Genomic DNA, 14,419 nt, shown 5'->3' with positions numbered 1-14,419 from the left:
AATGTTTTTACTGATGTAAAAATGTCTATTTTATAGATCTATGCAATATACAGAATTTAACAAAATGACAAAAATGACAATTTTCATAATGTAACATATTATTTTAAACACTGTGGAATTTAAATGAGTACATCAATGCTCAGATACATTAACTCTAATTGTATTTTTTCGTATATGGCATATACCATATTAAAATATTAGACAATGTAATATTGGCAACAGGCCTATTTATTGAATCCTCATTTGTGTTGTTAGTGTACAGATTTATTGTACGTCTATTTTAAACTTTTGTTTTTGTTTTTTGTTTGCTAATTGCTGGGTTGGGGAGTAACGGAATACATGTAAAGGGATTATGTATTTAAAATACAAAATCTAAGTAACTGTATTCCACTACAGTTACAATTTAAATCATTAGTAATTAGAATACAGTTACATTCAAAAAGTATTTTGATTACTGAATAGATTACTTTGCATTTTTTTTTTTTTTTTTTTTTTGTCATTTGTTTCATTTAATATTTAGTCCTTTCAGATGGAAAACATTTATACATATAAAGGATGCGATTCAAATTGCATTTGAACAGCAGTGAAACACTTTCTTATGATGTTACATTCAGACGAGCAGACAGAGAAGTGTAAGTTTGGAGCAGAAGAAATAGAAATAAACCTTGTAAACTTTACGCTAAGCTAAAATGCTATTTCTACCCATTTTACATGCACTTGTTAGGCTACCAGGCACGATCATATTTTTTATCAAGATCATAAATCATTTTTTTTTATTTGGGGCAAAATCATATTCTTTGATATTAGGGCAAAATCATATTCTTGATAATAATTTTTGTATTGTTTTTCTGAAAAAATATCTAAAAATCCTTAAATGAAATTCCTTATACATTTTTAAAATATTGAGTGTAAATTTATAACATAATGCTCATTGTTATATTACCCTGAAAATAGTTTAAAAAACGTATTACCACAGCTGCGAGAGAGTTTCAATTACAGCTGCTGAGAGAGTGACAGTAAATTTGCCATCTTTTCCCATCCGACTGTGTTAATCCACTGCTAATAATATTTGCTGTGATCTCCTATTCACTCTCATTCACCGCTGCTTAAGTTTACCCTGCACGCGTTTACTTCCGCATTCCAAAACCCAGAGTGTGATTTCAAAGTGCGCCAATAATGCTTGTGATGTGAAACGGGCGTTACACCATATCACTATCTGATAATTATGCTGGTAGCACATCCTGATAGTATCATCTAGCTGAGAAGGTGTGCTACCTACGTTTACTTACATTTATGCATTTGGCAGACACTTTTATCCAAAGCGACTTACGGTGCACTTATTGCAGGGATAATCCCCCCGGAGCAACATGGAGTTATGTGCCTTGCTCAAGGACACAATGGTGGTGGCTGTGAGGATCGAACCAGCAACCTTCTGATTACCAGTTATGTGCCTAGGTTTTTAACACCATTAATGCTTTAATTCACTGTTTTCACTGCTGGTAGCACATCAGAACACTGGCAGTTTTTAATGCGTACAACCACTTCTCAGAGTCTCCCAGTACAATGTAATGTCTTTTATTTAATGTAAGTCAATGATTCGATGAGGCCAGCCAATCACTTTTATCTGACCTTTCAAAATGATTTAAAAAAAATCACGGCGGTAAACATCCGAGCCCTCTCTGTGCAAAACTCTGTGGTGAGTTTAACAACATTCGACACGTGCATCAACAGCATCAACGGTCGTTAAGCTATCCATGGTCCAGTTCCGGACCGGAGCGCGCATGTTTAAGCTTGTCTGGCATATAATTTACACTCTTTTCCAAAACATGACCCAGCAACTTTTAGGTGAGCGCATTTTATCGCACCGTATTCAATCAAATGTAGTTATGCAAATTGTTTATCTGCTGGGTGCCGTCAAAACTACAGGCTTTAAAAAAATGCCAAAGCTGTTACAGAAGTGATGTCAGCGCATATGCCCACCTTTTTTCACAAAAGATAAATCGATGATGAAAACCGAAGCTTCAATGTTCATTTTATTCTCAGTTCTTTTCTGTAGTGCTTGTAAAAAGATTATATGTAGTGTCGCTGAACTATATGCATAAATCCTGACAGTGTGTCAGCGTTCAAAACCCTGAACATCATCAAATCAGTTTGTTCACCGTTTCTTATGATTATTTATTATATGTACAAGTAAATGGCTCCTGTGTGCAGATTCATGTGTGCAGATCAAGAAAAGGCTAATTGTCCCCTCATTGAATGTGAGGATAATAATAATAATAAAAAAGAAAAAACAAACTGTATGCTCTTTTTTTCAATTTTATGCTACATTGTTTTGTGTAAAAAGATAGTTCTACATTAGATTGCCATTGATCTCTTATGTGGGTTGATATGGTCAAAGATAGACAGAAGCAGGCCTTGCATATTTTTATTTCCAAAGTAAAGTTAATAAAAACCTATTTGTTAGTTGAGGGTGTGATGTTTATTCTTCAGCTAGATCTTAAGAAGGAATTTATAGCCAGACTCAAATGTTTAATAAAGGTTTATTTAATGTAAATAAATGCATAATATTAACAGTTTTATTCTGTGTTAGGTTAGGTAGTTTTGTGTGTGCGGGGGTAGGTTCAGTTTCACCATTCCCGATTGCACAAGTTTAAAAATAAATTTAAGTAAAAACGTATCCAGGCAAAACATATTTCTGAACTCTTCTTTGTCTGGTGAAAGCTGTATGTAGCCTATATATATATGCTCAGAAAAACATACATGGCCTACACACGAGTTGTACACTAAATAAAATATATTTACTTTAACCCTCAGAGGCCCATCAAAGCAAAATTGAGGAATTTCTTTACAGCAGCTGGTAAAAATAAAAAAATAAATACAACATAGGCTAACAGTAACTCAAACTCTGAAAACCAGTTTTGATGTCTCATGACTTGATTACAGTCCTGTATGAATTTAAATGTAGTCTCAAATTGAGATCATTTTTAATTTCATACAGGACTAATATCAATTCGAACACACACAAAAAAACGATGTTTTATTTAAAAATAAAAGTTATTATTGTGATTTGTAATTATGTTTGACGTTATGAATATTTACATTACTATTTTACTTGATTATTATATGTCTGTTAATCAAACTGTTTTTTTTTTTTTCATGTATTATCAAAAAAAGCTGCTTGGGTATGGAGTTATATTTGTGCCATAATTCTGCATGTGTAAAACTATATAAGAGTGTGCAAGATTATATGGCATGATCCCAAGCTACTATATTTTGAAAAACTTACATAACATTAAGTTTAGCTTAATGCACAAAAACACAGCACGCAAGTGAATTTCAACAGTGTGAGCACCATGACACAGCTCGCACGTAAAATTTAAACCTGCAGAACTTGCAAATCACAAACCTGAGCACAAAAAATATGATTGTGCACACAAATTAACAAGTCCCACACACGCGCAAGTTTTTTCTGCACACGCGCAGAACTGTACACACGCGCGAGTTCTTTTCTGCACACGCGCGCAGGTATACACGCGTGAGTTCTTTTCTGCACACACGCGCGAGTTCTTTTCTGCACACACGCGCGAGTTCTTTTCTGCACACACGCGCGAGTTCTTTTCTGCACACACGCGCGAGTTCTTTTCTGCACACACGCGCGAGTTCTTTTCTGCACACAAGTCGGTTTTGACACTCAGGGGCGGGGCCCAATCCTTTCTGTTAACAAATGCTATTGGCTGCATCTCTTCGAATCTCTCGTGATTGGCTTACCAACCTTACCAAATCTAGTAATTAATGAATGTAATTTACATTACAGAAAATGTTATAACAAATGTATATATATAACAAAATGTTTTTGGATTATAATAGAGGATTGTGTGTACAAATTCCAAATATGAATGCCTTGTCCATAGATAAACCACATTTCAAATTCATCAAATGGCCCATTTCCCCTAAAGTCAAAGAGACTCACTTTAAAATTATTTATAAAATATATTTGGTTGCTGACTTTCTTAGAAAGAGGTTTAAATTTGAAGTAGATCCTTGTGTATTTTGTGAGGCAGCTGATGAGACTCTGGAACACTTGTTCTTTGTATGTCCTATGGCCAAAAGCTTCTGGTCTGATTTACTTTAAGTCATTTAAGATTGATGACTTATCACAAATTCTCTTTTATATGGATCCATAATGTAGATTCATCCCTTTCTGATTTGGTTAATATGATTGTCCTCATGGGTAAATATCATTCATTATAGTAAGTGGAGATATTCAAATCCTTCTTTTTCATGGTTTATGAACGATTATAAATTGTATTTTCCTCACTGAAATAAGTAAAGTCTAGTAAAATTGCAAGAAAGATGTGTAGTGATATATCCAGACAATTGTTTCTATAAATATCCACTTGTATGCTACGTCTAAAGGATGCTTTTGTTTAAATGTTTTCTTTAATATTGAAATTTGTTTCAAGCCTTTTGATCTCGAGACTTTTTTTTTTTTTTAAACAAATACCCCCTTGTTGTTTGCTTTTTGTTGTTCAGTATTGTGTAGGGGACGCTTTTTTTTTCATTTACACTGACAAAAATTGTATTGTTCCAATTGATGTATATTTCTTATTTCTCCATGAAGAGAGTTTTGTATGTTTTTTCTTGTCAAAAATAAAAAGTTCCCGCTTTCTGTCTGTTCTTGTCCAACAACAGCCAATCACGAGAGATTCGAAGAGATGCAGCCAATCAATACAGTATTTGGTCAGCAGCCAATAGCATTTGTTAACAGAAAGGATTGGGCCCCGCCCCTGAGTGTCAAAACCGACTTGTGTGCAGAAAATAACTCGCGCGTGTGTGCAGAAAAGAACTCGTGCGTGTGCAGAAAATAACTTGCGCGTGTGTGTACAGATCTGCGTGCGCGTGTGCAGAAAATAACTTGCGCGTGTGTACAGATCTGCTCGCGCGTGTGTGGGACTTGTTAATTTGTGTGCACAATCATATTTTTTGTGCTCGAGTTTGTGATTTGCAAGTTCTGCAGGTTTAAATTTTACGTGCAAGCTGTGTCATGGTGCTCACGCTGTTGAAATTCACTTGCGCGCTGTGTTTTTGAGCTTGTGCTGTTTTGTCCAACATTAAACACCATAGAATGCGTTAATTTGTACGACAATAGGACGCGTGACCAATAGTGGATTGAAACGTCACACCTCTAATACAGATTTTAGGTGCGTTTTATTGTTGCAGATTCAAACTTTAAAAGTTTATTTGATCGCAAATTAGACTTTCGTTTGCTTAAATGAATAAATCTTTTTGCTTTTCAAAATTCCAAAAAGTGTCCAAGTGCATGCGAAATAACTTTTTGTGCATTCAAAATCTGTTTTGCACGTGCAGAATTGTGACACAAATATAACGCCATAGTCTCTCATGTAGATTGCGTCTTGTATGCAGCGCCTTCAAAGGTTTGCTTGAATGAAACCCGCTGTGTCCCGCCCCTTACGTCATTCACATCTAGGTCGACATCATTTCTATCCAATCATGAAAACAAGGGATATGACGCAAGGTTGTTGTGACAGCGGGAGCGTACGTACTGCTTCATGTGTCTCCGTTTAGCTTCAGACATGGCGAGATAGTCTCACAGATGGATTGATAAATCGACTGTGGAACAGCCATACGCTTAGTGGACCAGTTGATTTCGTGTAGTGTTTCTTTTTCTTGTGATTTTATAGTCCTATGGAAACGGATCTTATTGAGAAGATGCCGTGCCACAACCAGCAGCTAAACAGTGAGAGCCCCGAGCACGCCGCGAAGCATGTCCGCTTTGCCCGCAGCAGCACTGCTGCAGAATCCTGTCAGGGCGAATCAGAACTGCATCAAATGCAAACCCTAAACGACATACAGCGACAAATAGGACCCCAGCTGAAACTCTTGCCATTAAATGACCAAATACGAGAACTTCAGACAATCATTCGTGACAAGTGAGTGTCCAGTCAGCGTTTAAACCGGATTTCTATCCCCACATAGGCCAGTTCTGCACATGGCATGCGTGTCATACGCTTATACGTCACTGCATGTCTGCTAGAACGTCACAAGATGTCTCATAATATACGTGGAATAAAACTGGCAGACATTCCCGATGTGTGTTAAAGAGTACATTTCTGGGATCAGATCAGAATGGCACTGTATTGCAACTTCAACATAAATCCTATTTCAACAATATTAACATGTCACATTGTGACATTTTTCTCTTTCTCTCAGATCTACCAGTAGAGGTGATTTTGTGTTCTGTGCTGATAGATTGGTAAGAAATGCCAAAAAAGTGCAGATTGGTGGCCTTCTGTGTTTTAATGTCCATGCTGCTTAAAACCATGTCTTCAAGGAGTATGTTCATGTTGGTTACAGAAGAAGGGAAAGATTGACATAAATGACTCTGTCAGGACCTTATATTGCTGTGCATGCTTAATTTGGTTGTAAGGACAGTATATTTGGATAGTTATGTATGTTTCACATTTGTTGCTTAACTGTCTCATTGATTTAATCTGTAATTGTGTACCTGAAAAATACTTGTCATAGGTTTAGCTTTTACTCTCATTTTTATTTTTCTGCATCTCTCTCTGATTGGTTGTCTGTCTGTACTGTTTTCAGATTAGGTTAGTGGTGGAAGAGGGTCTTAATCAGCTTCCATACAGGGAATGCACCGTAACCACACCAACAGGTGAGTCCGTTACTATGGTGATTCATTTATGGCTCATTCCAATCCAGACTCACACCATCTCTCTAACTGACACAAAATTAGAATAAAAAAATCACCACTGATAATGCAGGTAATCCCAGGGATGATGTCATATCCCCCTGACGAGATACTCAGACTGCAAACAGTAATATTAAGAGCAGTTTAATATCTGAATTATTGACACACCAGAATGGTTTGAGTGTTAAAGTGATAGTTTACCTAAAAAATAAAATTCTCTCATTGTTTACTTCCCCTCTTGCCATCCCCAGATGTATATGATTTATACTGAGAATATCTCAGCTCTGTAGGTCTTTTCAGCGAATGGTGGCCAGAAATTTGAAGGACCAAAAAGTACATAAAATCAGCATAAAAGTAATCCATATGACTCCAGTGTTTTAATCTGTCCTCGAAAGCAATATGAAAAGTGTAGGTGAGAAACAGATCAATATTTATGTCATTTCAATAATCACACATCTTCACTTACACTTTTTTGTTTTTGGCAATTTGCATTCATACATATCGCCACCTATTGGGCAGGGAGGAGAATTTATAGAAAAAAAGGACTTACAAATGTATCTGTTTCTCACCCATACTTGTCAAATTGCTTCCGAAGACATGGATTTAACTGGAGGATTTTATGCTAACTTAATATTTTTTTTTTTTTTTGGAGCTTCATAGTTCTGGCCCCCATTCACTTGCATGGACTGGACCAGAACTGATATATTATTCAAAAAATCTTTGTGCTCCACTGGAAAAATAAAGTCATACACGTGATAGTGAGTAAAGGATGAGAGAATTGTCATTTTAGGGTGAATTATCCCTCAAACACGTCAATAAGAACTTTGCGTCTTCTGCTGTTTTATCCTAATATTTTGTATTTAAAGAATATATAATGCATATTTATTTTTTTACATTATATAATTAATATTGGAGTACATTGTAACAGTTTTTACATTGTAACAAAGGCATATCAATATGATGGAGACACATTTGGAACAACAGCTGTTTTTCCTTTTTTTGTGTGTTTTTTTTTTTTTCACAAAATAGCAAGTTTCATTGTGCAATTTATATGCAGGACACAAATACGAGGGTGTTAAGTTTGAAAAAGGAAACTGTGGGGTTAGCATCATGAGGAGTGGTGAGTTTTTCTGTTACACAAACACAGTGAAGACACAACAAGCATACCCTATTTAGTGCATATTTGTGTGCCCTTTCTACATAAGAAAACCCCCTTGTATTGCGTGTCCAGGTGAGGCCATGGAGCAAGGCCTGAGAGATTGCTGCAGGTCCATCCGTATTGGTAAGATTCTGATCCAGAGCGATGAGGAAACGCAAAAGGCCAAAGTTTACTATGCAAAATTTCCTCCTGACATTAGCCGAAGGAAGGTTCTGCTCATGTATCCCATCCTTAGTGAGTCCTTGTAAACTCAATACCAAAGCTTTACCATACATCCCTGAAATCAGGCATTAGTGGACCCAATTCATTGTGTATTTATGTGTGGGGGTGTCCAGGTACAGGAAACACTGTGATAGAAGCGGTGCGGGTGTTAAATGAACATGGCCTGCAGGCCAAACACATCATACTACTGAGTCTCTTCTCCACTCCACACGGTAAGACACACACACACATTCCCCTCTCTTTACAAAAAGCATTTTGTAATGTTCTAAAAGACCTCAGTAACAGCTAAATAAGATGGGCTTCATCTTTGTAATTAAACAAAAACCTTACTGCTTGTTATAGTCTAGAAATTTGTTTCTTTTGAATCTCAAGGAAATGATGTACTGTGCAGTAATGAAGCCAGGCACTCAGGGTAAACCCAGCACTTAGCTAAAACATTTACAATAAAGGTAATATACAGTGGGTATGAAAAGTATTCAGACCCCCTTAAATTTTTCACTCTTTGTTATATTGCAGCCATTTGCTAAAATCATTTAAGTTCATTTTTTTTCCTCATTATTGTACACACAGCACCCCATATTGACAGAAAAACACAGAATTGTTGACATTTTTGCACATTTATTAAAAAAGAAAAACTGAAATATCACATGGTCCTAAGTATTCAGACCCTTTGCTGTGACACTCATATATTTAACTCAGGTGCTGTCCATTTCTTCTGATCATCCTTGAGATGGTTCTACACCTTCAATTGAGTCCAGCTGTGTTTGATTATACTGATTGGACTTGATTAGGAAAGCCACACACCTGTCTATATAAGACCTTACAGCTCACAGTGCATGTCAGAGCAAATGAGAATCATGAGGTCAAAGGAACTGCCTGAAGAGATCAGAGACAGAGTTGTGGCAAAGCACAGATCTGGCCAAGGTTACAAAAAAATGTCTGCTGCCCTTAAGGTTCATAAGAGCACAGTGGCCTCCATAATCCTTAAATGGAAGACGTTTGGGACGACCAGAACCCTTCCTAGAGCAGGCCGTCCGGCCAAACTGAGCTATCAGGGGAGAAGAGCCTTGGTGAGAGAGGTAAAGAAGAACCCAAAGATCACTGTGGCTGAGCTCCAGAGATGCAGTCGGGAGATGGGAGAAAGTTGTAGTAAGTCAACCATCACTGCAGCCATCCACCAGTCGGGGCTTTATGGCAGAGTGGCCCGACGGAAGTCTCTCCTCAGTGCAAGACACATGAAAGCCTGCATGGAGTTTGCTAAAAAACACCTGAAGGACTCCAAGATGGTGATAAATAAGATTCTCTGGTCTGATGAGACCAAGATAGAACTTTTTGGCCTTAATTCTAAGCGGTATGTGTGGAGAAAACCAGGCACTGCTCATCACCTGTCCAATACAGTCTCAACAGTGAAGCATGGTGGTGGCAGCATCATGCTGTGGGGGTGTTTTTCAGCTGCAGGGACAGGACGACTGGTTGCAATCGAGGGGAAGATGAAAACCAGGATATCCCAAGTACAGGGATATCCTGGACGAAAACCTTCTCCAGAGTGCTCTGGACCTCAGACTGGGCCGAAGGTTCACCTTCCAACAAGACAATGACCCTAAGCACACCGCTAAAATAACAAAGGAGTGGCTTCACAACAACTCCGTGACTGTTCTTGAATGGCCCAGCCAGAGTCCTGAATTAAACCCAATTGAGCATCTCTGGAGAGACCTGAAAATGGCTGTCCACCAACGTTTACCATCCAACCTGACAGAACTGGAGAGGATCTGCAAGGAGGAATGGCAGAGGATACCTAAATCCAGATGTGAAAAACTTGTTGCATCTTTCCCAAAAAGACTCATGGCTGTATTAGATCAAAAGGGTGCTTCTACTAAATACTGAACAAAGGGTCTGAATACTTAGGACCATGTGATATTTCAGTTTTTCTTTTTTAATAAATGTGCAAAAATGTCAACAATTCTGTGTTTTTCTGTCAATATGGGGTGCTGTGTGTACAATAATGAGGAAAAAAAATGAACTTAAATGATTTTAGCAAATGGCTGCAATATAACAAAGAGTGAAAAATTTAAGGGGGTCTGAATACTTTTCATACCCACTGTAGGTTTATGATATCTCAGTAATAGACATGGGTATCATGTTGTTTTGAAATGTGCAATTTTTCCATCTAAAAAAATGTGTATGATCGGAATAGAATACTAGTGTAACGGGAGCCAGCTGGTACGTGATAGCTGTGCGGTATGTGTAAACCTTACTCACTTGGCCTCAAGAGGCAAACTCGCGACTGACGTTATAGGCTGTAGCCTTTAGCCTCCTTTTTAGTGCGCCCACCTCCCATGCCAGCTGACACTGGTTGGAATACCGCATGGTGCGGGTCGAGCTGGACCGGTTACACTAGCATACTGCTTATCTCGTCACATACACTGAATATGGTCTACTTTTTAAAAATAATAACAGAAAAAGTATGTTTTAGAGAATCTACCCACATTGCATGCAATTAACTGCAATATAGTAGTAGTGTACCATTCCAAACATGGTCTTTGGTTATCTTGAATCTCCATTGCTTAAAGCTGAAGTATGTGATTCCTGTGACACTAGCACCACTGAATGTAATTGCAAAAATAAACAATGTTTTCAAAACAGCTTTCAGAATATGCCCATCATCTGCTGACAGCAGGGCTGATGTTGTTATGTTAAACCGTTATATATATCCAATAGCATGAATTAGGACTGAGTAACATTGTTGGGGCAGGTCACTCAAAACAAACAGAGGAATTTTTTAGTGCCACAGAGAGACGTGTTTATAGTTTTGGATAAAGTTAACCGATGAATGGCTTGCAATTGTCTCTGCATATTAAGCTGAGATAGAAGTATTTTACCACTGAAAAATTTACATAGTTCAGCTTTAAATGATCACCATAATGATGTGTTTGCAGGGGCACTGTCCATTATTCAGGAGTTTCCTGATATCACCATACTGACAACTGAAGTCCATGCTGTTGCTCCGACACACTTCGGCCAGAGGTATTTTGGCACAGACTGACACACCACCAATTACTCGATTCAGCTGAAGCAGCTTGCGTGTGTTTATCATCCAGCCAGTAAAGCCTGACCAGCCCACAGCGAGTGTCTGTGTGATTGGTTAATCAGGATTGTCTCTGTATTCTTATTGGTACTGTATTTTGTCTGTTAAATATTTTGGGTTCATTTGGTCCATTTTTGTTCATCCCAGACCCTACCAGGACTATTAAATATTGAGAAGAAAACTGTGTTCTAGACTATGACTGAACATCAAAGGTGATGCAAACAAGAAAATACAAATAGAAAGTTTTCTATTAAACAATTTGTCCATTATTACTATTTTTACATAATAACAGTGTCACAAATGTCATAACGCAATAGAATCCACTGCCAAAACAGAATTAAACATTTAATCACAAAATGAATTCAAGACATTCAGTCAGCAGATATGCCTGATAAAGTGCTTCCACACCCTGATCAGTAAAAGAGAGGTTTTGGAGACCTGATCTGTCCTGCAGGAAGGGTTTCAAGTGAAAACTGAGCATACAGGCAGGTGTTCACCCTCACACTCCCATCTCCCCGTGGGCTGCCTGCCACTCCTGAAAGCTTAACCTGTGTTTGAGATCTTTCTAGAAATCACCCCAGTCCACAGACTTACAGTGGCAATGTTACATGACACATTCTGGCAACCTAGAATGGCAAAGGTGTAGTGTGGGTGAATAGTTCAAATTCTCCTGTGTTTGAACAACTTCACACCAGCTTTGAAAGTGTCCTTGAAAATGAGAACATGCACTTCTCATACCTTATATCATTACTGCTAGTCATCTGCTGCTATAGTAACCGAGACACCCTCAGGTGAGTCTGACATGAGAACAGAATGAAAGAGACAAATGACTCAAATCAATGTTTGGTGAGGATGTGCAGCCATGATTTTTCCTCCAGGGGGCAGTGTAAACCTGCAGTTCAAGCCTCCCTATCCCAACTCTTTACAATATTGCAAAATAAAATACTCCATATTAAGATTTATTTTTATGTTTTCTACTTTTTAAAAAAAATATCTCAATTTCAAGGTGTTTGTAGTATTCTTGAAATTCCAGGTAGTCAAAATCAAAGTCAATTCAGACTGTGCTTTACATCAGTGCAGATGCACCAACCTGCTACCAATATTGAGCAAGCTCTGCACTGGTGGTGACACGGTTCCGTAACTGAGTCCTGAGGAGGAGACAGTCCTGGCGCTTGCTGGACACTCTGGGACGTCCTGAAGCCTTCTTCATTGAAGTTCTTGATGATCCGGTAAATTATTTTTTCAGGTGCAATATTCTTTGCAGCAATTTCCTTGCATCTGAGGCCATTTTGATACAAAACGGTGATGGCTGCACATCTTTCTTCAGAGGTAACCATTGCTAAAAAGAACACAATGATTGGAAGCACTTCGTCCCTCCTTTTATAGCACTCAGTCTGCTCTTATAATCCAATCAGTATGATAGAGTGATTTCACCTGACTAGTACTCATTCACACTTTCCAAGGTGCTGCTGATATGATTAGTGAAATTATGCTAGCTGGTCATTTTGTGCCAGGGCCAAAAAACAGTGAAATTTGGGTGTTTGTGATAGTAATTTTTTTTGGCCAATGAAGCTTTTTGCAATTATTTTAAATGCATCTGATCACTCACATTGTTTATAGATTATTGTGCAATCAACACAACAACTGAAACAGAAAACTTTGTGAAACACAAAATTGATGTCACAGTATAATCACACAATACATTTGGCCATGGCTGTACAGAGAGAGAGACCACAGGAGTGAAGGAGTGTTGTGCTCAGACCACAGGATCTATTCTCATTAAACTATAATAAAAGCCCCAGTGGAATCAGACACACACACAGTCAAGTCCTTCTTTCACTCCAACTCACTCTCTCACACACAAACCTGAACTTTAATCAAAGGCTGGGAACTTAATATTGACACAGACCGCAACTCATTTGAGAAGATTCACTCTGTCCACTCAAATAATTGTGACCAAGCACTTAAATAACATACTGTAATTATCACAAACACACAGATCACATTTCTACATCTCCCTTTCAGTAAGGGAAGTGTGCGTAGATGTGTGGCAGATGCACTGATACACACACAGAAATGGAGAGGGGTAGAGAGATGGAGAGGGAATGCTTCTTACATATGGCAGACTGAACAATGATGTCAGTGATCTGGTTTTATCAATTGGCAGTTGATGACAGAACCTGATAGCTGAGATGAACACACAAACAGCCAGATAAATAAAGGTACTCAAACATTTCCCTTAATGGAATTCCTCTTTAAATAAAGACTGTTGCATCTATAAAAGTTTTTAATTCATCTGGTTATCTTGAATATCTACTTGTGAAAATACCTATTAATTTAAAAGCATTTTGGACTTTGATTTCTTGGTCTTTTTTGCATACTTAAAAATGGCTTTAAAACTTGCAAATGCAAAACCCAATTCCCATTGTTTGGATTACAGATCTCTACTAGCCTTTCTGGTAAAATAATGTTTTTGTTTGTGGATTAGTTTCCCAGTAGCAGTGTTAATCTCATCGATTAAATTACTGATGAAAATATTTTATGATTTTGGCAACTACAGTATAAAGACAAAATGAAAAAGATTATGACGATAATTAAACTATTTTAATTCAAACATACTGTTGGCGAAAAGTAGAAAATACAGCAAGATATTAACAGTACACAATCAGAAAAAGAAACACCTAGAAAGAATTTATTCATATAGGCCTACTCCAAATTTGAGCTGTGTGACCAAAGAGCTGAACGGCAACAAAACTAGCCACTTTACAAATAAGTTAATTACCTCAGTCAAACGCATGCTACTTATACATGATTAATCACTATATAAACAATATATACTGTATGTAGTATAACTTATTTCATGTCACTCTGGAATACTCAATTCTGATTGGTCAATGGTGTCATCTAGTGATCTGATATCTCTTGAGTAACAACCGCACATCTGGGGATTGGGAGTCATCTTTCCTGCTTCATGGATAACTGTGCAATCTCTACAAGTAAGCTAATAAAAATATTTAAATCTATGTTTTATGTGTATTTATTTATTTGGCAAGTAGTCTTTTAATGAGCTGGATAATGAGCAGTCAGACAGTCATTTTCACAAAATAAACACCAACAGATCTCTGATGCAAACCAGAGATGGATTTCAGCTGTTGATTTATTTCTTTTCAAATAAAAATATCGTGGTTGCAGAAGCACTTGCAATGGAGGTGAATGGGGATAATTTTTT

The 14,419-nt window shown here is 37.5% G+C and overlaps 1 protein-coding gene across 1 annotated transcript; it reads left to right on the top strand.

Moving 5' to 3' along the window:
* The first annotated feature begins 5,555 nt into the window (after nt 1-5,555).
* On the top strand, nt 5,556-14,293 carry LOC127638832 (uracil phosphoribosyltransferase homolog). Its single transcript, XM_052120579.1, has 7 exons — nt 5,556-5,951; nt 6,232-6,274; nt 6,619-6,688; nt 7,782-7,844; nt 7,956-8,117; nt 8,219-8,317; nt 11,042-14,293. The coding sequence occupies exons 1-7, from the start codon at nt 5,707-5,709 to the stop codon at nt 11,146-11,148; spliced, it is 789 nt and encodes a 262-aa protein (XP_051976539.1). The 5' UTR covers nt 5,556-5,706; the 3' UTR covers nt 11,149-14,293.
* The last annotated feature ends 126 nt before the right edge of the window (nt 14,294-14,419 follow it).

This window comes from Xyrauchen texanus, chromosome 4, assembly GCF_025860055.1.
Source record: "Xyrauchen texanus isolate HMW12.3.18 chromosome 4, RBS_HiC_50CHRs, whole genome shotgun sequence".
Classification (NCBI taxonomy): domain Eukaryota; kingdom Metazoa; phylum Chordata; class Actinopteri; order Cypriniformes; family Catostomidae; genus Xyrauchen; species Xyrauchen texanus.
This window is presented reverse-complemented; position numbering and strand designations above follow the sequence as displayed.